Below are 23,404 nucleotides of genomic sequence, written 5' to 3' on the forward strand. Positions count from 1 at the left end.
TCCATTTGTTGAGGATACAGTCTCGGTCTGTGAGAAGGAAACTTCCGTCAGTTGATCGGGCTGGGGCTACCATGTTGGAAGATGGTCCAAATGTATCTGATGGCATTAAATAAATTAAACATGTCATTGTTATCTGCATACTGTTGGATATCGTCAGCTTTATTTGTGTACCATTTATTCTAGGTCACAAATTTGCCGATGTACTTCTGAACGGAGATCATGGTATACTTTGGAACTACGAACTAATATTTATTTATTTATTTGTATTATTATATTATTTATTTATTTATTTATTATTATATTATTTATTTCTTTTTATTCTTATATTATTTATTAATTATATTTTTATATTATTTCTTTTTATTATATTATTATATATTATTTTTATTTATATATCATTTTTATATTATTTTTTTTTAATATTCTTTCTTTTTATTATTATTATTTTTATTTATTTATTATTATTATAACTCACCATCAGAGTTACCCGACGTTGCCCGGCAAATAAAAAGTCAATCACGCAATTTATTTATGATATTCTGTTAAGTAACACAATATTCTTTTAGCACTTCATGATAAACTACATTTTTTGTTCTTCCACAAGGTGCATCGACAAAAAGGTTGTTAGGGCTTCCTACACGGGAGCATCCAACATAGAGCTGACCATGTGAGAAACAGGGGTCTTGCAATTGTAGACCAGAAACTTTTTTGTCCTTGTGATTTGACGTTTGTCCTTGTGATTTATTTATGGACATAGCGAAACTGAGTCGGACCTGAGATTGTAGCCTCTTGAAGTCAAATGGCATATCTGTTGGAATGATTGGAATTCTTGGAATGAAGACATCCTCTCCTTTGATACAACCTGTCAGGATGGTGGCCTCAATAACATGTGGCATCAGTTTCTTGAATGCCAGTCTTGTCCCATTACAGAGTCGTGGAGGTTCCAAGTTTGGCAGCAGCATAATTGGTACTTCAACCTTGAGGGGCAGTCGATGTGGTGGCACTCTTGGTGGTTCCAAGGAGTTAAGGAACTCAGTTGAATGGTGAACCACCTGGGTCTCATCTGGAACAGTGTCAACAGACATGTATAATCTGCAACTGCGCAGGTACCTGATCCAGAAGTTTGGTGTTGATGTTGTTTACTGTCATTTTTTTGGTGCAAGAATAGCCCGTTCACACAGCCACTTGTGAAAGTTTTGTGGAAGATATGGAAACACCCTTGCCTGCAGATCCTCAACAGATTGGACGTTTGTGCTAATTGGAGCCATGGTCATTTCACCTTCTGCACCAGCCTTGACCTTGCCATCACCTAATTGCAGCAGCTTGTCTGCAAATTATCCAGACAACTGGTCCCCAAAGAGCTGGCCTCTCATATTGGTTGACAGGCTACGTTGTTTCTTGCGCCACCACAGGTAAGATGATTTCAAGCATGCCTTAATTTCATCAGCACGTGTTCCTCTTGGAACAACTGGCAAGATTTGCCTGAAGTCCCCTGACAACACCAAAGTCACTCCACCCATGATGTGCTTGCAGTCACGAATGTCCTGGAGCGTTCTGCCCAAGACCTCAAATTCTGCTTTGTGGGACATTGTGAATTCGTCCCAGACAACCAATCTGCATAACTTTATGACATGTGCTGTGCCAGAACCTTTGCTGATATTGCATGTGGCAGTGTCATTGGTTGCCAAATTGAGAGGCAGCTTGAAGGCAGAATGAGCTGTTCTTCCACCTGGTGGTAATGTTGCTGCAATGCCAGATGAAGCAACTGCCAGGGCAATAAGCTGTTGCTGCTGCACCTTTGCTAATGCAAGTGTGGTGACAAATGTCTTCCCAGTCCCACCTGGTGCATCAAGAAAGATGATTCCTCCCTTTTTGTTGCGAACAGAGTCAATTATGGCTTCATACGCTCTTCGCTGGTCAGGCAGAAGCTTTGGCTCATTGGTTTGAACCTGATAATTGAGTTCATCAATAATGTATGAGGTCTCACAAAGTACCTCTTGTGGCAAGTCATCCACATCTGTCCGTTGGGCTGCTTGTTGGCCAAAGGTTTGAAGCTGTTGTCCTCCAAGAGCCAGGACTTTGTCTTCTGAAGCAATCAGAGCTCTGTTGAAGATGGCTGGATTGCAGGTAACCTCTATATCTGGATGCGGAACCTGCACCTGATGCTTGAAATCTTCTGCAAGGTCTTCTTTGTACTTTTCCCACAATGCAACTGGGTTTGCCACACCACATGCTAATCCTCCTGGAGCAGGACTGCAAAGAGGCTACTCAGCCTACTTGGGGACTGAGATATGGTAGCCTCAGCAAGAGTGGCATCCCATTGTGCATCATCCTCCAGAAGTCCTCGTTTATGGCAAACATCTCTGTAGGTAGCACATACCTGGCCATCAACTGTTCATAGATCTTGAAAGGATGTTGGTCCCCTCACCTCATGGAGAAGAAGGTAGAAACACTCCTGCTGGCTCGGAAGGACTGTATACATCTGTCCAAGAGCATCATCCCTCTGAATGTCTGGATGGCCTGGCACTGGCTTGCTTTCTTCGACTCCACTGCTTGTTGTTCCAGGTGTAATAGGAAGGCACTTGCTGGTATAGGAGAGTAGAGGCAAAGGGATCTTGCTGGCAAAGGTTAAAGAAAGCAATCAGAGTTGTGTCCTTGGGAGCCTGAGCTTGTTGCCGGGCATTCTCAGGAGTGAAGTGAAGTTGTTGACCATTTTCATGATGAACACTGAGGTGGACAATGGCCAGATGCCTTTCGTGAATTGGAAATCCAAAAATTATCCAGAAGGCCTCATTACTGCTGATGTACCTGCCCATCTGATAATGAGTGATCTCATCATGTGTGTCTGGATTCTAAAGGGCAAACATGGCAGCATCTGATCCCTTGTTGACATACTTGCAGACATATTTGATGGATTTCACCGAATTGCAAAACTCAACATTGATGTGAGCATTGAGTGTTTTTGTCAACAAAGGGCAATAGGGCACAATGCACCTGTTGTCATTGGTCGTTTCTTGGCTGTTCCTCATCTTTATTTTTCCTCTGAATCCTCCATTTCCTGGTGCCCTTCTCCTGTACAGTGGGTATCCGTTCTGTCCAGTCTGTCTCCTGAATAAATTTCCGTGGATATCCCTTTGTGAACTTTCCATCCTTGATGCAGGGTGCATCCATGTCATATCCTAATCCACATGGACCATTTGACTTTTTACTACCTCGTAGAGAATTGGGTCTTTTGAAGGATCTGGTAGCTCTGCACTGATGATTGTGTCCATTTCATTGGCATGAATCTTTTCACAGAGCCAGGTGAGAATGTGAACATGGGGCAAGCCACGCTTTTGCCAATCATTTGTGTACATGTCACAGTGTGTGGCACCAAAGATTTCTGATTTTTTGATCAAGGACATGAGGCTGATATTTCTCACAGAACACCCTGGCAAGTAGGTCGTGGTGATCAATTTTGTTTGGCCTTGAAAGAGCTCATTCTTGACTTCATCCCAAGCCGGATTGCATGTAAAGGTAACAAATAGGTCTGGACGTCCATAATGCCTGACGTATGTCAATGCATCCTGTGTCCTTTCATGGAAAGGGTGGAAATGCGAATGGTTCGGTGGATGTGCGGAGTATCGTTGAGAGAGAGGAAGACAAATGATGAATTGCGAAAGATGATGGGAATAGAGCCTGTGATTGATGCTGTGAAGAGGAACAGGTTGAGATGGTTTGGTCATGTGTTGAGGAAGGATGAAAGTGACTGGTTGAGAAGAGTGATGGAAATGAATGTAGAAGGAAGTAGAAGACGGGGAAGACCGAGAAAGACTTGGCTAAAGATGGTGGAAGAAGAAATGCGGGCAAGGGGGTTAATTAGGAGAGATGCAGAAAATAGGGCAAAATGGAGAAGATTGTCATGGGGACCGCAAAGCTAACCCCCGCTCTTGCAGGGAAAATGGCCTTAAAATGCATGTTGTTGTGTTGTATCCTGGGTCCTTTCATACATGTACCTGGGACCTCTGGTGAAGGTGAATGGAAGAATGAACAGTTGTCCAATTCCCTCCCTGCCTCCATCATTGTTGATTCCCTATCGGAGGTGGATGTTTGAATCAACACGCAGTTCCTTTTGATGCATCCTGGTGTACAACAATCTCTCGGCCACCACCTTTGCATACATGTCCACTGCATATTGATGGAAGAGTGCATGAGAACAATGCAAATGGTGGAAGTAGTTGTTGGAACGTATCATGAAGTGATGGGCATAAAAGTCCATGCAGGAGACAGTTTTGCTTCATTCTTTGGAATGCTTCGTTTCTGGATCTACATGAGGGATACCAAAATGGTAGCTATCATCTCAATAGACATGCAAAAGAGGATACTGCAAAGCATCATAACTTCTGTGGGTTTCCTTGATATGTTGAAGGCTACTGTCCCGATGCTTGGGAACTATGTCTCTTGATCCATGTTCTTGGCCAACCATGACCACGGCCACCTCATTGCATGCTGGTGCAGTGAAGCATCCTGGATGCTGTCCAACTGGCCTCTTATCTGCATGTATGACTACTTTAAAGTCTTGAGCTGGTGCATACTCCAGAGCATATTTGAAGCTGAGAACCTAGCTGTTGACTCTGTGGATCATCTCTTGTATCTTTGATATGAGATCAGGCGTGGTTCCTCTAACAGCTCCACAGCGTCGCTCTGTCTCGCTCTGATAGTCACCAACAAAATACAGCTGCAGGAACTGTAGCAGTGCACCAGGCATGGGCTGCAAGGACCCAATCAGATGGTAAACCTGTCCCTGCACCTTGACTGTTGGCATGAACCCAGGCTCTCTGATGATGTTGGCAACAAAATATGTCATCTGAAAAGCTGAGTTGTACTCACGGATGTTGTTCAAAAAGTGCCTGGACTCTGTGGTTGAGCCCAACAGGAAACTCTTCAGTGGTTCTGGTGGCTCTGCAAGCAATGGAAGATGCACCTTGCCATTAGAGCAGCACATATATGGTGTCTCCTTTTTCCACTTTTTGGCCAAACAATACTTGCACACTTTAGACATGGCACCAATACTGACAACTGGGTGAGTTGAATACTCAACTTTTGGGTCATATTTAATGGCTCCTTTCTGCCACAGATCACTGCGGAAAGGTGCAACCCTGCGGATGGCATGGGCAATCCTATCATTTTGGAGGCAAGCCTGCCTCCGCTCTACAGTTTCTTGCTGCCGTCGTGCAGCTTGACGTGTGCGTTCAATCTGTAGGCGGGTCTACTGTTCTTCAGTTTGCCGCTGCCACTGTGCAGCAACAAGATTCCGTGCTTCTTCCAGACGGGACTGGCGTTGTTCCTCAGTCTCCTGTTGCACTCCGTGCAGCCTTCTTGTCTCTTTCTTCCTGTAGTCTGGCTTGTCGTTGATCCTCTGCTTCATTGACCCTGATGGCTTGTGATTTCTGAGCTCTGGAGGAACTTCTGCTCAGATCACTTCGCTTTTTGTGTGGCATGATTGATCAAAGCACAATGAGCAGTAATCCACCAAATGGTCAATCAAACTGAACACTGAATGGGAACACAAAGGTGAAACAACTAAGTCACTTTGCCAAAACTCACACTGTCGCTGTTCACTGTCCAAATGCAGACTGAGGGTGAGTGTGTGTGTCGTGGGCTTTTTATAGTCGGAGGAAGCCACGCCCCTTGGGCACGCCCCTCATCTAAATCTGATGCGCCCATGTTTTTTGGCGTGAAAAGTTACCCCCCCCCATGGATCCCCTCTTCCCTTTCCAAGTCACTTCCTTAGGCTGTCCATGAGGCACAACCGAATAAACAGACGTTCACAAATAGGGATTTAGATATTATTTGGAACTAATATTTATATTTTGGAACTAATATTGTTTGCCAGTCTGTGAATGCCACTCATTTAATTGATGCCATTAGCTGCTTGATGACATTCTCATTTTCATCGAACCAGTCTGGATTTTTGTTATTCATGAAACCAATAGATTCTTAGGCATAAGCCTCCCAAATATTGCTTTTGAATGTGCGCTATTCCTCTTGCACCAATCCTGCTGTATTTGTGATATTGCAAAGTTGGTCTCCAATAGCAGCTCTTAAAAGTAAATAATTTTCTTCATATTTAAGTTTTTTAGTACTTTTTTCTTGTTGCGTTTTGGTTTCTCCATTTAGGGGAAATCTGCGTCCGTAATTTGGATCTTGTGAAATGGCGATTGGTCCAACAGTCATCCGTGCCTCACATACCCTGCTTATCATGACGTCCTGACGGTCTCGGGCTCTGACGAATATGTTGTCAATGAGATGCCAATGTTTTGAATGAGGTTGCAACCAAGATGCCTTGTCATTATCTTGGCATTACCAGAAAATTATGGAGACAAGTCCGTGTTCTGCAAATTTACTGAGAAGGAAACCATTGTCATTTGCTTTTCAAACTCCTCCCTTGCCAATTACACTTTCTCCACAGGGCACTGTATTTTCCAACCCTGGCATTGAAATTGCCATAAAAACTGATTTTTGTCCTCAATAGGAACATTTGTGAAAACTGTACGAAGAGATGCATAGAAGGCCTCCTTTACCTCTTCATCAGAGGTGAGTTGGGGCATAAGAACTGATGAGGAAAGTGCAGTGTGAATTCCTTGGAGGAAGATGCATAATCAGTCTTTCGCTGATGCCAACAGGAAGCTCACTTAATTTGCCTACCAAGGAGTTTCGTAGTGCAAAACCGACTCCATGGATTCTAGATTCTGACCCAGGTTTACTTTTCGAAAATAAAGAATATCCTTTGTCCGTGCTCGGTTATGCAGCTGGCATTGGAGAATCTGGTTTCACTTTAGGCTGCAATGTCTATGTCTTATCTCGCTAGTTCTCTACTTACGAGTGCTGTTCTTCTTTAATAAATTGCAAGTTTCATCATTTTCAAAGTTTATTTTACACTTACCCTGTGCATTCACAAGCCCCAGATATGGTCTTCCCATTGGTGTAAATAAGCACCCAAACCAGATACGGTGTCTCCCTTAGGGAAGTCTACCTGATGCATCCGGCTCTCGTGTAAATAATAGCTGGCACAGGCTTTGTGTATGTTCACGTCGTGAAGATGTCTTTTGTCAAAGAGTTGGTCGCCATTACTTTATTGATAACGATGCACTGCATAGTCTTCACAATTGCAGACATCAATTAAATAAATCACCAAGCTTGCCATGTTCACAGGAGGCACTCATGCAATGTGCGAAGTCCATTTACTAGTAACGATCCATCGGGGGTTTGGGTAGACATGCCCGTCCATAATTCAGGCTTTCACCGGCCCACTGAATCTGGTGTTTTTGCAACACAAACAGCTGCAAGATCTCAGCTTTTTGGGTGAGCTGAGAGAGTTTTCCAACTCTTTTCTTGTGCACAGACGCACCCCTTTCTGTGAGATTTTTTTGTATTTTCAGCTTCTTTTAGAAGCTTTGTGAGCCATTTTAGATAACAATCCTAATCTTGCCCACACGATATACATTAACATGTGTGTCGAGCATTCTGGGCGGATTATGTTATTTTGAAAGTCCTGTATGGTAATGGTGCACATGGTAATGCAACACCCAAACTATGAAACACCAAATGGGTCATTTTATAGTTGGTTTATAGTTGGGTCAGGAATCAAACCCACACTATACAGCTCAGGGCTAAGTGCACCAACTCTGCACCACCTCCCACACCCAACCTTGACATTTTATTTTATTTATTTTTGCTGTCCCCTGGCAGGTGTGTGCTTGGAGACTTCTGTACACCATAGAGTTCCACGGCCTATGGTGATTATCCCCTTCATGCAGCATGGAGACCTGCACAGCTTTCTCCTACGTTCCCGAATCAGTGACAATCCATCAGTGAGTGCCCACCTCACATTATGATCCTTCTGGTTTTCAATCCTGAAGCGGAGCTCTTTTAAAACAAAACTAGTGGCGTTTGAAATTTGGTATGTCATATTCTATCAATGGTCCACATTTTGAAAAGATCATTGCCATTTTCATTATCAAAGTCTCTTTACGGAATAGCAACACCTATGACAAGATGTGTACATTTCTGTGACTCTGAAAAACTCTGGACAGATCACCATTCTGTCACTCTGAGCTGTCCTGTTGTTTCACAACAAAGAACAGTATAATTAAGCTTTATCTATGATGCTTTTATTTTAAAGAATATAATATACTGTATATATGTATGTATATATATATATATATATATATATATATATATATATATATATATATGTATGTATGTATGTATGTATGTATGTATGTATGTATGTATATATATATATCTATATATACATATATATATATATATATTCATATATATATATATTAATATTGTTGCGGATCTCCAAACGTTGGCCTTCCCCTTATCAAGAGGGGGTTATTCCCCTTGTCCTTTTACTGGCCGACGCGATCCCGGGGCTATCACATTCCTTCCGGTCGGTGTTAAATAGGGTTGTTTGTCGAATTAGTCCTATTACCTAAGTACTAACACCGGCCGTGAAGCAAGGAAAATAACCCCAACCGAACCACGGCGTTAGTGGACACGCCGAGCGAAGCAAGCCGCGATCCGGGCCGTTAGCAGGTACTAAACCCGATTCGAGCAGTTGTCAATCGTGCCGCGCTTACCCAATTGAGGAAAAGACTGATACGGTCGAATTGAAAGGAAACCAGGAAGAACAGGCAATTTATTACAATGGTATGGGAAGGAAGAGAAGTACACACTTTGTACAAATAAGAAGAGGAAGAGAAAGAAAGAATGTACAGAGAAGAGGAAGAAGCAGATACACAGGGCAGCCTTATACAGTCTTACTTATTTCCTGGACACGGGCCCATTCACACTCAGACTCACTCTCAGACTCACTCACACAGGGTTTGAAGATGGTCGGGTTGAGGGTCCAAGGGTCCACAGCTCATCCGGTCCCAAACTCATACCGTGCAGATGGTGGAAGACGGCAGGCAAGCTCTCCGCGTGGCGTAGGCGTGAAGCGGACAATTATATATCGGGGGATCGGTAAGTGGTGATTATATGGCGTATGTAATACTTGTACCGGCGCCTTTATACGCGCTCCCGGTATTGCTATGAATGATGCGCCACTTCCCCAACGGTGTTACCAAGTGCCTTTCACCAACGTCCTTCTGCACCAGCCCCTCTCAATGCTGCAGTCCTCTGCAATGCATGCCACGGCGTCAGTCCTCAACGCGTTACTTTCTCAAGACTCGATGAGCGCCTCTCCCATCACAACTCCGATCAAGACTCGTAGCTCAACTCAACTGAGGACCCCGGCTCATAACTCGACTCCGATCAAGCGCTTGCCTCATAACTCAAACTCACAATGATTGCAGTTGCGTCCGTCCTCATCACTCGAGCTCTCTCCTCATAACTCGAGCTCTCTCCTCATAACTCGAGCTCTCTCCTCATAACTCTGCACATGAACTTGGTGAGTGCCTCTCCCTTAACTGAGGTGGGGGCCTCGCACGAAGGGTTTTATTGCCATGCCCAGCGAACCCTCTGGAATGTCCAGCCACACCCTATCAGGCGATGTCGCCTCAGCCCTGATTGGCTGTTGAGGGCTTACCGGCTCCGCCTTTGACGGCTGCTTGACGTGGCCACACCCCCACCCTTGCACTCCGCCCCCTTTTCGGGCCTTACCTCATGGCATTTGGGCTGGTTCGAGCGGAAGCCCAAGGGCAGCGAACGCTGCTGGCAAAGGAGGTGTAACAAACTGCGAGGGGCAATGGGGTGCAGACAGGATAGCGCTCAATGGCGTCGGTTGGAGGGAGGCTGCAAAATGGATGAACGGAGCCTACTCTTATTTGTTCTACACAACGCAGATGCAACTATTGGGAATGGCCTTATCCTAAACACATACTATGAAGTAACTAACGTCCTAAGGTGACCTACGTGTTGCTTGTGGCCTAACTATGGGGTGCAACCTTTAACCTTTAATGATGTTACCTGTGTGGGTTCTCAAAACCGCAACAATATATATATATATATATATATACACAATATAATGTATACGTACATACATACATACACAGGTGTGTCATGAGCCAGGACGTACCCTGAGGCAAACAACATCAGGGCCCCCACCCCACCCTTTCTCTCTTTTATAACTTTTTAAGGAACTTTCTTTTATGAAAAACAAAAAAAGCTTTAAAAAACAAATGGTCACTTTTATTTAGCCGTATGATCAAAAATAAAGGATAGAGGGACGTTTGGACCGATCGAGTCAATTCACACCCTCGACTGTTGAACACGATTTCTCCATAAGATTGGCAAAAAATACGTAAGAAGATGGTTAATCATTTTTTGGGGGGACAAAAAGGAGACACCCATTTTTTTGTAACGCACATTCTTGTTATTAACCATTTTCTGTAAAGTTTGAAACTTACCATTAACAGCGGTAAATGTTGTTTTGTTTCTGGCAAGAAAGCCGGTGTCACGAAACAGATCCGCCCCCCGGCAATTCTGTACCGGTACAGATTCGCCCCCCTCGAAATAGATTCGCCCCCCTGCCACGAAATAGACTCTCCCCCGTGACAAAATCGCCCCCTCATAATATATATGTACATGTTTCAGCAGATATTCAAACTTGGAAAAAAGTGTAACAATTGTATGGCTCTTGGTGATTGTGGAAGAGTTCTTTTACAATTAATCTACAACTAGAGCAACTGAATATTGGTGTAAACTTGTACAACTAAACAATACTAGACTACCTTATGAATGTTATAACATGTTAAAATATCTTGATGATGCTGGTAGGGTTGCATGGGCGACTCATATAAATACTATATTATATCAGTATGGATTTGGCTTTGTGTGGTTGTCACAAGAAGTTGGAGATGTCAATGTTTGTTGCAACTTTTAGACAAAGACTTATGATAATCGTTGTCGAATGTGGTCAGCATCTGTTGATAACATATCTCAGAGTTTTACTTATAAGCACAATAAGTCATTATTAAATGTTGAATCTCATTTATCTATCACTGTTCCTACTTATTTTAGAAAGCATATTGCTCGTTTCAGATGTAGTAATTTTCAAGTACATGTCACATAAGTACATTCGATATGAAGCTAGAGTGTCTCAATCAATTCCCCAAACAATATTAGTAGTACTTTTATCACGTCCCCTCTTGTAAACCAAAATTTCCATATGTATATTTATATGTCCGCAAACGAGAATGGGGGCGATTCTATTTGATGAGGGCGAGAAACGTATCCGCCGGGGGGCGAGTTTATACCGGTACAGATCCGCCGGGGGGCGAGTTTATACCGGTACAGATTCGCCGGGGGAGAGTTTATACGGGGGCGGATTTATTTCGCGACACCGGCAAGGAAAGCAAAATCAGCTTCTGCTTTTAAATGCAACGATGAGGAAATGAGGATGGGCCGATGAGGGGTTTCACTGTACTGTTTAAAAAAAAATTACAGGAGAAGCTCGGGCCCCTCAACGGACCCCGAGGCAGCGACCCTCCCGCCCCCCCCCCCCCCCCATTCTTGACGCGCCTGTATGTATATATCATATATATATATATATATATATGTGTGTGTGTGTGTGTGTGTGTGTGTGTGTGTGTGTGTGTGTGTGTGTGTGTGTGTGTGTGTGTGTGTGTGTGTCTTTAAAAGATCCCGAATATGACTGTAAAGACCCTGAATACCTTTTAGATTTTAGAAACTCGTATGTCCCTTAATACCCTTTAGACCCCTTCAATTCTTTGTACCTTTAAGACCCTTTCGACAGTTTAGCCACCTTTTAGACCCCTTCACTCGATAGACCTTTTATATTCTTACGCATACCACACAAACATTTATAGTCTTCTTCCAAATCGCATGCAGACTATACTTTTATCAAGTAATGCACAAACTCGACCCACCCAGCGGGTGCGTACTCTTCTCATAGTAGTAGTAGTAGTAGTAGTAGTAGTAGTAGTAGTAGTAGCTACTACTACTTCCACTACTGCTACTACTACTACTACTACTACTACTACTACTACTACTAATATTAATACTTAATACTACTACTACTACTACTACTGATACTACTACTACTACTACTACTACTACTACTACTACTACTACTACTACTACTACTACTACTACTACTACGACTACTACTAATAATAATAACTATTTTTCAATCTCTACATACTCACTCTTCCATGAGCCTATATTTTGTATCAATTGTCATGTCCAAGTTTGATTGAACAAAGTGAGCCCATTCTGATTGGGTGCACACAATTTATTGTTCCTTTTCTTCCTCCACAGTGTATTCCCCTGCAGTCACTGATGAAGTTCATGATAGATGCTGCAAGTGGTATGGAATATCTTGCCTCAAAAAACTTCATACATCGTGACCTGGCTGCACGCAACTGCATGTCAGTTCTGGATTTTAGCAATGTTTATTCTGACACTCACTCCATTTTTCATTCTGAAACCACATTGTACATTCTAACACGCCTCTAATAACAATCTTGTCCATTGTGACACACCCAATTCTCTTGCCCATTCCAACAACCCCCCCCCCCCCCGAATACTCTTGCTCAATCCGACGTGCCCTCCACCACTCTTCCTCAATCTGACATGCTCCCCAACACTCTTCCTCAATCTGACGCACTCCCCAACACTCTTCCTCAATCTGACGTGCTCCCCAACACTCTTCCTCAATCTGACGCGCTCCCCAACACTCGCTCAATTTGACATTCCCCCCCAACATCCGTGCTCTATCCGACAGGGCCCCCAACCTTCTTGCCCAATCTGACAGGGCCCCAACCCTCTTGCTCAATCTGACATGCTCCCCAACACTCTTCCTCAATCTGACGTGCTCCCCAACACTCTTCCTCAATCTGACGCGCTCCCCAACACTCTTCCTCAATCTGACACGCTCCCCAACACTCTTCCTCAATCTGACGCGCTCCCCAACACTCGTTCAATTTGACATTCCCCCAACATCCGTGCTCTATCCGACAGGGCCCCCAACCTTCTTGCCCAATCTGACAGGTCCCCAGCCCTCTTGCTCAATGCAACAGCCCCCCCAATAGTCAGGTTCACTATGTCAATAAATTATATTTCGTTCAAAATCATGGTAGATTAGCAAACCTATACATTTTTGGAAAGGTTATAGCATAACGAAACTAAAAATCAATGTTTACATTTGGAGAGATACCTGTATGGCGGCCATTTTGGATTTTCAAAATGGCCACTGTAAAATACATATTTTGTTCTATTTCTGCCTCGAATTACCCTAAAAACTTTTTAAAATATACTAAACCTATATTTTCAGGGACAAGGAATCCAATGAAAGTATCAAATTAGTGCTATGGGGAATGGTAAGACACGAATCAAAGGTTTTGAATTGCAAAATACTGTCTTTATATTCACGATAAGTTGCATAATCTTGTTGCATAATAAGATACATGTTATCATTTTGTACAGGCAGTTAATAACATGAAAATGTGTCACAATAATTCATATCACCAAACATACACAGGCAGTCAGCAAAATCATATATACACATGCAGTCAGTATAACTTCACATCTACACAGGCAGTCAATGACAAAATATACACAGGCAGTCAATGGCATCAAACATACACGATTACAGAATATGCCATTTAGAGTTCGTCATCACTGTCCTGTGTGTCGTATCCGACAATATAGTCCGCATCGTTTTCACAGTCCGTTCCACACAAGCAAAGGTCGGTCAAATTGATTGGTAAATCGAATTGGACGAATGGTCGATCGAATCGAATTCGATGAATCGAATCGAATTGGTCGAATGGTCGAATGGTCGATCGAAGCGATTGGTCGAATGGTCGAATGGTCGAATTGGTCGAATGGAATTGGTCGAATTGGTCGAATCGAATTGGTCGGAATTGGCAAATGTAAACATTGATTTTCAGATTTTCCATGTAATAACGTTTCCAAAAATGTATAGGTTTGCTAATCTACCATGATTTTGAACGAAAAAACATCGTGAACCTGACTACAACCCTCTTTCCAGATCTGGCATGCTCCTATCACTCTTTCTCGATCAGATATGCCCCCCCCCAACCCTCTTGCTCGATCCGATATGCCCCCCCAACCCTCTTGCTCGACCCGACATGCCCCTAACCATTTTGTTCATTTTGATACGCCCCATAACTCTTTCTCGTTCTGATACACCCCCTAACAATCTTTTCTTTTCAGTTTTTGTCTCTTGCATTGCAATATTAATGAAAGTCGCAGTATTGTTGTTATTTATAAATTTCCCCGTTTCAGTTTTGTATCGCATGAATAATGATGCATTGCAATTTGTGTCAAATCGTATTCAATCTGTTGAACAAAATAAGACTATATAATACTATAATAATAATACTATAAGAGCAAAACAACGTCTGGAATTTCAAGTTATGCAAAAATTCATTTCCCGGGAACAACTGTGACAGGATGATTTTAAACCTTATTGGAGTTTATATCATCCCAAATGATCAATTCACCTTTGGATTTTCTCAAATAAATTCCTTCAAGATATCTCTCCGATGTTCTGTAATTGTATATGGAAAGAAAAATTTGGAACCCAGGTTCAAATCCCATATTCCATATGTTTGTCCATATTGTTTACTAATATTCTTGTAATTTGTGGTAAAATACATTGATGCCTTTTCATTTGGAGGGATCATTGGAGAATAACAAGGAAAGTTAGTATTATATTATTAGTATTATTATAGACCGTGCTGCGATTCATGGACCAGTCGTTTGTGCTGCTTTTCAGGCTACACGAGAATATGAGGGTGTGCGTGGCAGATTTTGGCCTTTCCAAAAAGATCTACAGTGGTGATTATTACAGGCAAGGCCGCATTTCCAAGATGCCGGTGAAGTGGATTGCCATAGAAAGTCTGGCTGATCGGCTTTACACAACCAAGAGTGATGTGGTGAGTTTACCGGTGTCGAGGGACTCATTTGGAATGAGGAGTTGAACCAGAAACGCCTGGAACAGTCAGATTTTGATTTCGCAAGTGAAATCCTTATTTATTTATTTTCATTCATCCTTTTCCTCGCTTGGCTTCCACTTTTCCTGCTTCTGCCGCTTTTATTGTCATTCCGGGCATTTTTCATGCGTCTGATCGAGCTCAAGAGCACGGCTTTTGCATAATTACAACTGGCACAAATAATCGTGATTGCAATTGAATTTCTCATCCACCCACAACTGGAAAGTACACTTAAAATTGCACACTTGTTTCGGGTAATTAGCCACAAATATGCATTTCATCATACTTGAGCACTTTGTGCTTTTCCACATTTTTCCTTTTATAAAGCATGTGAAAGCAAACGGACCAACCCAAATTAATTCCAGGCTATATTGGAGAGCCAAACGTCTGGGATGAAAATATATTAACCAGGTTAAGTGATTATCTCCGCCACCGAAGGTGGGCGGAGGTTATGTTTTCACCTCTGTCTGTCTGTGAGCAGGATATCTCAAAACATTGTGGACGGATTCGGGTACATTTGGTGGAGAGGTTGGGTGTGTGACGAGGATGAAATGATTAGATTTTGGTAAAAATTCGGACTCGGATTCGGACCTGAGAATGTTTAAAGTGATTCTTCACCGTTGACAGATGGGGCCAAAACAATATGTAGCACGATATCTCAAAAAGTTGACAGATTCGGATGAAACTTGGTGGATAGGTTAGTTAGGTAATTGGAGGGCCGATTTGATTTTGGTTCAGGTCCGGATCCAAATCTGGCCCTTCAGTGGGATACACAATGTAAACTGTCCAGGCTGGTGGAGATGTGCGCTCTTTCGAGTGCCATTCTTGTTGTCCATGTATTTCCTTTGATGTAAATAATTATCGTCAAATTATACACCAAATACAGCATTGGAGTCATCAGGAGGAACCCAACAAGGTAAAGATGGAGTCACAAGAGGAAACTAGACAGGATTCGGGTTTTGGCTACTACTACTCTACCCTCAAACCCACCCAGGCACAGCCAAATGAACTTTACAAAAGCATTGCAAGAGTTCACCTCTCTGTAGGTACATTGAAAAAGAGGGAAATGAAGAGTAAAATACACCAAAGCACATAACAAAAACACACACAAGCCAAAAACGCATAGATTTGTTTGTAAAAGGTTTTGATTGTGAGCATTGCTTGTTCTCTTGTAGTCCGTGGGCTGAGTAGGGTTTACATGCACCCCCCCCCCCCCCCCCACAACTTAACTTCCCGGGTATGTCCATGTACCCCCCACCCTCAGGGTTAGGAAAAACCATGTTAACAGAAAAAAACTCATGGACATACCCAGGAAGTTAAGTTGTGGGGGCGGTGCATGTAAACCCTACTCAGCCCACGGACTATTGTCATTTGCTTTGTTCCTTATTTTCTGGCTGCAATCTGAGGTTTTTCATCTGCTGTTTGTTGAACTACTGACAAATTAAAACTTTTTGAAAAGTTGGTAATTCTCACTTTTCACGATTTTAATTTTATGTTTATTTTTTACGTATCGTTTGAATGGTAAGTCAGATACCTTTACATTTCCCTTTAACACCTTTTCCAGAACAATGAAGATAAATTAAATATTGAACACATCACTTTAACATCGCTTGCTGGTTTAAAATTCCATCATTAAACAATTTTCATATCATAATTCAGACCTAAGTTCGCGACTACCACCACCACTACCACTACCACTACCTCTTCTTCTTCGTCTTCTTCTTCCATTATTTACTCCCACTGTCTTTGTTGGGTCGGCTAAATATGAGGTTTAGCCAAAGTATTTCATGAAACGGCTTGCCAGATTGGACATGAATTTGAAATTTGCTCAGGGTGCCAGTGATAACTCACCTACTCTTCATGAACACAGTGGATCTCTAACATCGACTAGCTAATGCCAGCAGATGGGACACCCGGCTTAATGTCCATCGCAAGGCCAGCACACTTTGTGATGCAACACCCACCAATCCAATAGCTTATAGTCTGGTCAGGAATGAATCCTGTATTGGACAACTCAAAGGTTAGTGTGCTACTTCTGATCCACCCTGTGAGACTATGCAGACCAAAGTATACTTGTGTTAAATAGAACGGCCGTTTGAAGTGAGTCCACCCGAATGTAGCTTGGAAAATGAACATCTAGTGGTTTCCAGTTTTAAATAGATTGTCGTTATTATTTTGCTTATTGAAGGAAACTCAACCTTTGGCATAGAATTTGATGAAAATATAATTACCCAAAAACCGTTAAGTGAGTTGCAGCGTCCCCATATGGTGTATTCCAGCAACTAGCAACGGTACCCACCCTACCGGTGGGCCTTCAATTGGGAGGCCCAAATGAAAAGGCTAAATATCAGAAATTGAAGGCTTTTTTTCTTTTAAACGATTTATATAAACATCCATTAAAACTCGATCGGTGCAGCCGTTTGTGCGGCACCCAGGAAAATAACGTCATGCGGGAGTAAGTATCAGCAGGATGTGGCAGTGTGGGAGTCCACATTTCTGATCCTCCTTCATGCCGATCAGCCCACCACTTCTCCAAGCATTCCGCTCTTCAGATCCGCCATGACAGATTTAAGCTTGATACTGAAGACGCGTGCAGTTAGTACTCCCGATGTCGTATGTACTCCCGATACGTGTTTCCTTCATTGTAAAAACTACCAAATCAACAGTTAAAAGGATTTTGAGCCGATCGTTGTTACGGCCTCAGCAAGATCGATGGAGACAGCGATCTGTTAGCGTATACACCGCCCAAATAGCTATGTGGAATTCTCTCATGTAGAGATTAAACGTCGTCTGAACTTTGGCCGAGGTCATTATTTACTTTTAATGACGTTTATATATGAACGATGTGTAATGATGTTTATATTGGTTTTGGGTCATCCTTTCCGCATATCTCATGGGATTGTGAGTTGGAGAGACGGCCGTGATGGCGGAGAGGGGGTTGGAATTCTCTCAAGCAGGGATTCAACCCGCATCCTTATTAAAGGTCTTTGTCCAAGGTCACCAAGTCCGATCGGTGCAGCCGTGCAGCGATCGGTGTAGCCGTTTGTGCGGCACCCGGGAAAACAACATCGTCACAATGAAAACATCGTCACAATGAACGTTATGCGAACGCGAATGTTATGCGGGAGTCCAAACCTGAGAATGCTGGAGACTAAAGCTGAAATTGGAAAAACAATATAGCCTATTTTACTCCAGGGGATCCCAGGATTAACCACCCAAAATATCGTTGCGATCGGTTCAGTCGTTTTTGTGGTACCTTCAAACGGACGGATGGACAGACAGACAGACAGACAGACAGACAGACAGACGGACGGACATTTGGTGAATTATAGTAAGATGCATGTTCAAATTTAAAGTTGTTTTAAGTTCATGAGGGCATTTATTATCAGATATTTACTGATTATATTTGGCAAATTTATGTATTATTAGCATAAGATTAGTCTTTGCTTGTTTTAAGGAGCAAAACAAAAAGTGAAAATTGTGTTGCTCTTGGTTAAGTTGTGTGACGACACAAAATGATAAACAAGTAGAGATACATTCAAAGTACACTGCCCCATGCCAAATAATTAAACATATCCTCCAGCGTGCGGCATTGTCGGGGCTTTATTGGCGCCCGACGATACTGCCATGTAGCACATGGAGACGGAATTGGGAGGGAGCGGTGTACAATGATTGACTGATTAATTGCGTAATTAAAAAATAATAATAATAATAATCGTAAAAAATAAGTAATTTTTAATCAACTCATCCGAATCTAACTTTTTGAAAAATAAGTAATTCATTGAAAAAAATAAAATAATTAATCGATTGATTGATTCCTCAATAAATCAAATATACCCTTTATAACCAAATCACTTTTTTTTGGTATACAAGATCGAGGCTCATGTACGAGCTAACATTAATCATTAAAAAAAAAAAGACGGACACATAAAACATAATAAGGGGAGCGGGAGACAAGATGGGGAGAGAGAGGGAAGCACAACAACGGTAGAGAACTGGGACGTTTGGAGATCTGTGGGAAGGAGAGGGCTTGGGGGGGGGGGTGGGGGCAGGGGAAGGGATGGGGGTGGTTGAGGTATAAAACAAATCGACACTGCTAGGGCTTCCAGGAAAGAAGTCGGTATTTCAATAAGGTGGATCTGGGATGAATTAACGGGGGTGGAAAAGATAGAGGTTTTGGTTGGGGGACGATAAGAGATGGTGGTAAACAACTGTTTTGAAGACCTGGAGGGAGGTGTGGGATTGAAGAGAGTGAGGGAGTTTGTTCCAGAGGTGGGAGAAAAAAGGCATGAAAGAGTGAAGGTGAGCAGAGAGTCTTGATTTTGGCAGTTTCAGCAGTAGAGGGTTTCTGGCAGATCTTGTGCGACCTGAAGGAATATTTGGGGGACAGAGCACAGACAGAGCTGGGGGAGCTAGGTCGGAAAAGAGTCGGTAGAAGACAGAAAGACCACCAAACCTGCCTGCGGTGAGTGAGTGAAAGGCCCTCAGAATCGGCTTCATCGCGCGAGATACCATTGATTCTGAAAGCTATGGTTTCTAGAGTGTGAAGCCGAGCTAGGTGTGAAGCAGGAGCACTGGCCCAGAGGGTAGAGCAGTATTTCATCAAGCTGTGGATGAAAGCTTTGTATGTGGTGGGGAGCTCAGATGTGCCAAGGAAGGACTTTGCATGACGGAGGATGCCCAGTCAGCGACTGGCTTTGGAGGCCAGCTTGGAAATGTGGTTTTCCCAGGAAAGATAATGGCAGATAGTGAGACCCAAAAGCTTGAATGACAGAACTTCTTGAAGAGGATTTTTGAGAAAGTAGAAGGGAGGGTTATCCAGACAGTCTTTTCGGAGAGACGTAGTGAGAGTGTGAGATTTGTCAGGATTGAAAGACATGTTCCACTTGTTTTACCAGTTTGTGATTTTGTCCAGGTCTGCGGAGAGCTAGGAGGTTGCAGACTGCAGATCTGATGGATGAGATATGGAGCAGCAGAGAGTGGAGTCATCAGCAAAGATATAGAGGGGATTTACCAGTCAGAGAGATCATTGATGAAGACCAGAAAAAGCACAGGACCTAGAACACTGCCTTGAGGAACTCCAGCCTGAACAGGAAGGGGAGATGAGAGAATTCCATTCAGAGCCACAAGTTGACTGCGACCGGTGAGGAAGTCTGCAAGTCATGTGTGGAGGTTTCCATGGATACCATAGGAGCAGAGTTTGGTGAGCAAGGGTGGGTGCCAGACCGTTTCGAAGGCACGAGATATGTCGAGGGAGACAGCTCTCATTTCCTGTTTGGCATTTTGGACCTCCATCCATTTTTGAGACAGGAGAAGCAGCATGTCTAGAGTATTGACCTGGTCTGAATCCAAATTGATGATCTGAGATCAAGCCATTGGAGAAGAGGAAAGATTTCATATCCAAAGCAATGATGGTTTCCATGACTTTGCTGATAATTGGGAGCAGGCTTATTGGTCTGTAGTTGCAAGAATCTGTTTTTGCACCTTTGTGAAAGGAACGGAGATTGCCTTCCGTTGGATTTGACTTCCATGAGGCAAAGGCAAGTTGTTTCAGGGCATCTGCCTCACCACAAGATTCAATGTACCATAGACGGGAGGACAACTGAAGACTAGACGGGATAAATCTGTGCATGAGGGAGAGCAATTTACTTTGGAAAAATTCCCAGGATGAGTTGATGTCAGAGGCAGTAGAGATGGGAGACCAGTCCAGATGTTTGATGGCTGCTTGAAAACAGTGCCAATCAGCCTGAGTAAAATGCCAGACTCGTCGGTGCTGAGGTGGCTCTCTGAGAACAGCCAGAGAGATGTCCACTTTAATAAGGAAATGATCAAATGAACTGATTGGATCAGAAGAAGAACAGCAGACATTTACAGGAAAGCATGACTTGGTCACTGTCATGTCCAAATATCAGCTTCCTAGCTCAAAAAAGGTGCCTGAGATATTGCCCACACGAGAAAGAATATAAAGATTAATAATTAAAATAAATAAATAATAATCGTAAAATAATTTCCTAATCAATTTGCTCATATCATACTTAAACCACCACAATATCATCCAAACTTAACTTTTTGAAAATAAATTGAGCACTTAAATGAAAATGTAATAATTAATCGATTAATTGATTAATCAATAAATCAAAAATACCTTTTTGAGCCAAATAACTTGGTCATTGTCGTGTCCAAATATCAGCTTCCTAGCTCAAAAGGTGCTTGAGATATTGCCCAGATGAGAAAGAAAATAAATAAGGACTTGATAAATCAATAATAATTGAGTAAAATTAATCAACTAATTGATTTATCAAAAAAATAAAATATATATATAGTTTTTGTCAGAGCACTTGCTCACTTGTATGCCCAAATTTCAGCTTCCTAGCTCAACGAATGGCTGAGATATCGCCCGGACCAAAAAAACAAGTAAGAAAAAAAACCAACAAACAAGAAATATGTCATGCATAGCAGGATACTTGCAAAGTCCCCAAAATAAGTTGTCGACCTTTGGCCTATGTTGACCTGAAAATAATTGGTGGTTGAATTCAGTGATCTGATATGAAATCATCTCCAAATCCCCGCTAAGTCAGAGGAAAGTGATGGCATCGCTGGTACCCATTTTGTTCTGTGAAGTGATGTTCTTCTCCCCACCCCACACATCCCCAAGCTTGATGGCTGAGCTTGGCTGACATCGATTCCCGTGTTGGCTCATGTATTTGTCCATGTGTGTGCATGTTCTGTGTTGCAGCTCCTCGTATTCCCCTCCTGTGTTAGACCCCGTATAAAAATTGCTCATTAAGTAAATGCATGATGACCAACGATGATGTGAAGACGTGGAATTCAGCTTAATGGACGAGGAATTTTAACCTTGCTCTTTCTATCCTATAAGTACCTTTCTCAGAATCTGAACTTTTTATTGCATTATGTTCGGTACTCTTGTATTCTCCATACAGTCCTCAGTTTCTATCAAAATCAAACTATATTTGCTGATTACTATCTGTAGTGACCGTACCTTTTCAGTGGTCATTTGGGGTTACCATGTGGGAGATCGTGACGCGAGGTCAGATGCCCTATCCCGGAATCCAAAATCACGAGATCTACGATTACTTGCAGCAGGGTTACCGTCTCAAGCAACCGGCCGATTGCCTCGATGACCTGTAAGTCAGCTTTTGCTACTGAGCAACCTTGGTGCTCTGCACCTGTTAGATTGATCATGATCAGGATTATCTTATTTTTGTAAAATGGAAATCATTTTTGGCCTCAATTATAAATTTAAAACCAGGGATCTGGATTGTAGGTTTGGGGTTTAGTGGGGTGGCTTATGGAAATGATCGTGACACGCTGGCCCAAAGCACTAAATTTGGCACAGTTATACTTTAGGACCAGACAAAACTTTTGAGAGGGGGCTGCCCGATTTTCGAAGCCCAGGTCAAGGTCAGGTCAAGGTCAAAGGTCAAATTATGTGTTTGTCACGTTTTTGCCATATCCAGCTCATAGCGGTCATAGAAACATTATCTCAGTGTCTAAATAATCATTTTTAAGGACAAGGAATCCATTTGTATTATGGAAAATATCCTCAGGTGCTGCCATATTGTATTTCAAGGTCAGGTGAAGGTCAAAAGTCAAATTATGTGTTGGTCATTTTTGCATCGGTGTTTTTGACGTACATCGATACGCTGAGGGAGGATACTGGATTGGCCAGTACAGAGGAGGTCGCGGCCTGCATGACTTATGCTTCACAATTTCCGCGACAGAGACACAGTCCTGTGCATGGCAGTCCTGCGTTCCTGCACGTGCAATTCTTTGAACAAGTGGGTGTCGCCTTACATCCGCACTTGAGTAGTTCTCTACAACTAAGAGCAGCAGCTGACAGGGTTGTCCAGGTTGGACGCCACCCGGTATCTGCTTTGGTCCACCCAAAGCCATCTGGATTTGGTGCAGCTAGGATGGGCTTCAGACTCTCTCTCCAAATGCTGGCTTGGTACAGGCATCGATTTACATGCTGGAGCAGTGCGTTCTGAGTTGGAGGAAGCTTCTCCATCATCTTCACTCTCCTTGGGAATAGCTCCTGTCGAAGGTCATTCACATTGACATGTGGGGTTGTGTTGTCGTACATGATACAGGTAAACCGCTCGATCACATTGAATGCTGGAGATGTAATCACCTGTGGAACAAACGCAGTCAGGGACGTAATGGTGAATCCGTCTGTGGCTGTCGAATATTCACGTAATGGTGAATATCAAATTTTTGTGAATGAATATGGATTAATTCCACTGATTTTAGCGATTTTAGCCCTCTCGTCGGGGATGTTAGCCCCCCCCCCCACCCCCCCCGGTCAGGGACAGCCTGGCGCCGCCACTGCCTATATGGCCGTCACCTGGTGGAACTTCCCATAATAGTAATGGATTCATTGACTAAATATGTTTGTTATGTGACTAAGA

The 23,404-nt window shown here is 42.8% G+C and overlaps 1 protein-coding gene across 4 annotated transcripts in view; it reads left to right on the forward strand.

The window, feature by feature from the left end:
* The window catches only part of LOC137437592 (tyrosine-protein kinase receptor UFO), a 122,027-nt gene that overhangs the window by 85,282 nt on the left and 13,341 nt on the right, over positions 1 to 23,404 (forward strand). For all 4 annotated transcript variants that reach the window (XM_078766081.1, XM_078766082.1, XM_078766084.1 and 1 more), the window contains 4 exons: positions 7,732 to 7,853; positions 12,274 to 12,383; positions 14,759 to 14,918; positions 21,984 to 22,120. In XM_078766081.1, coding sequence (XP_078622207.1) covers positions 7,732 to 7,853; positions 12,274 to 12,383; positions 14,759 to 14,918; positions 21,984 to 22,120 — 529 coding nt within the window. The remainder of the gene's footprint in view (positions 1 to 7,731; positions 7,854 to 12,273; positions 12,384 to 14,758; positions 14,919 to 21,983; positions 22,121 to 23,404) is intronic.

The sequence above is a fragment of the Myxine glutinosa genome, chromosome 12 (assembly GCF_964187855.1).
Source record: "Myxine glutinosa chromosome 12, kmMyxGlut1.1, whole genome shotgun sequence".
Taxonomy (NCBI): domain Eukaryota; kingdom Metazoa; phylum Chordata; class Myxini; order Myxiniformes; family Myxinidae; genus Myxine; species Myxine glutinosa.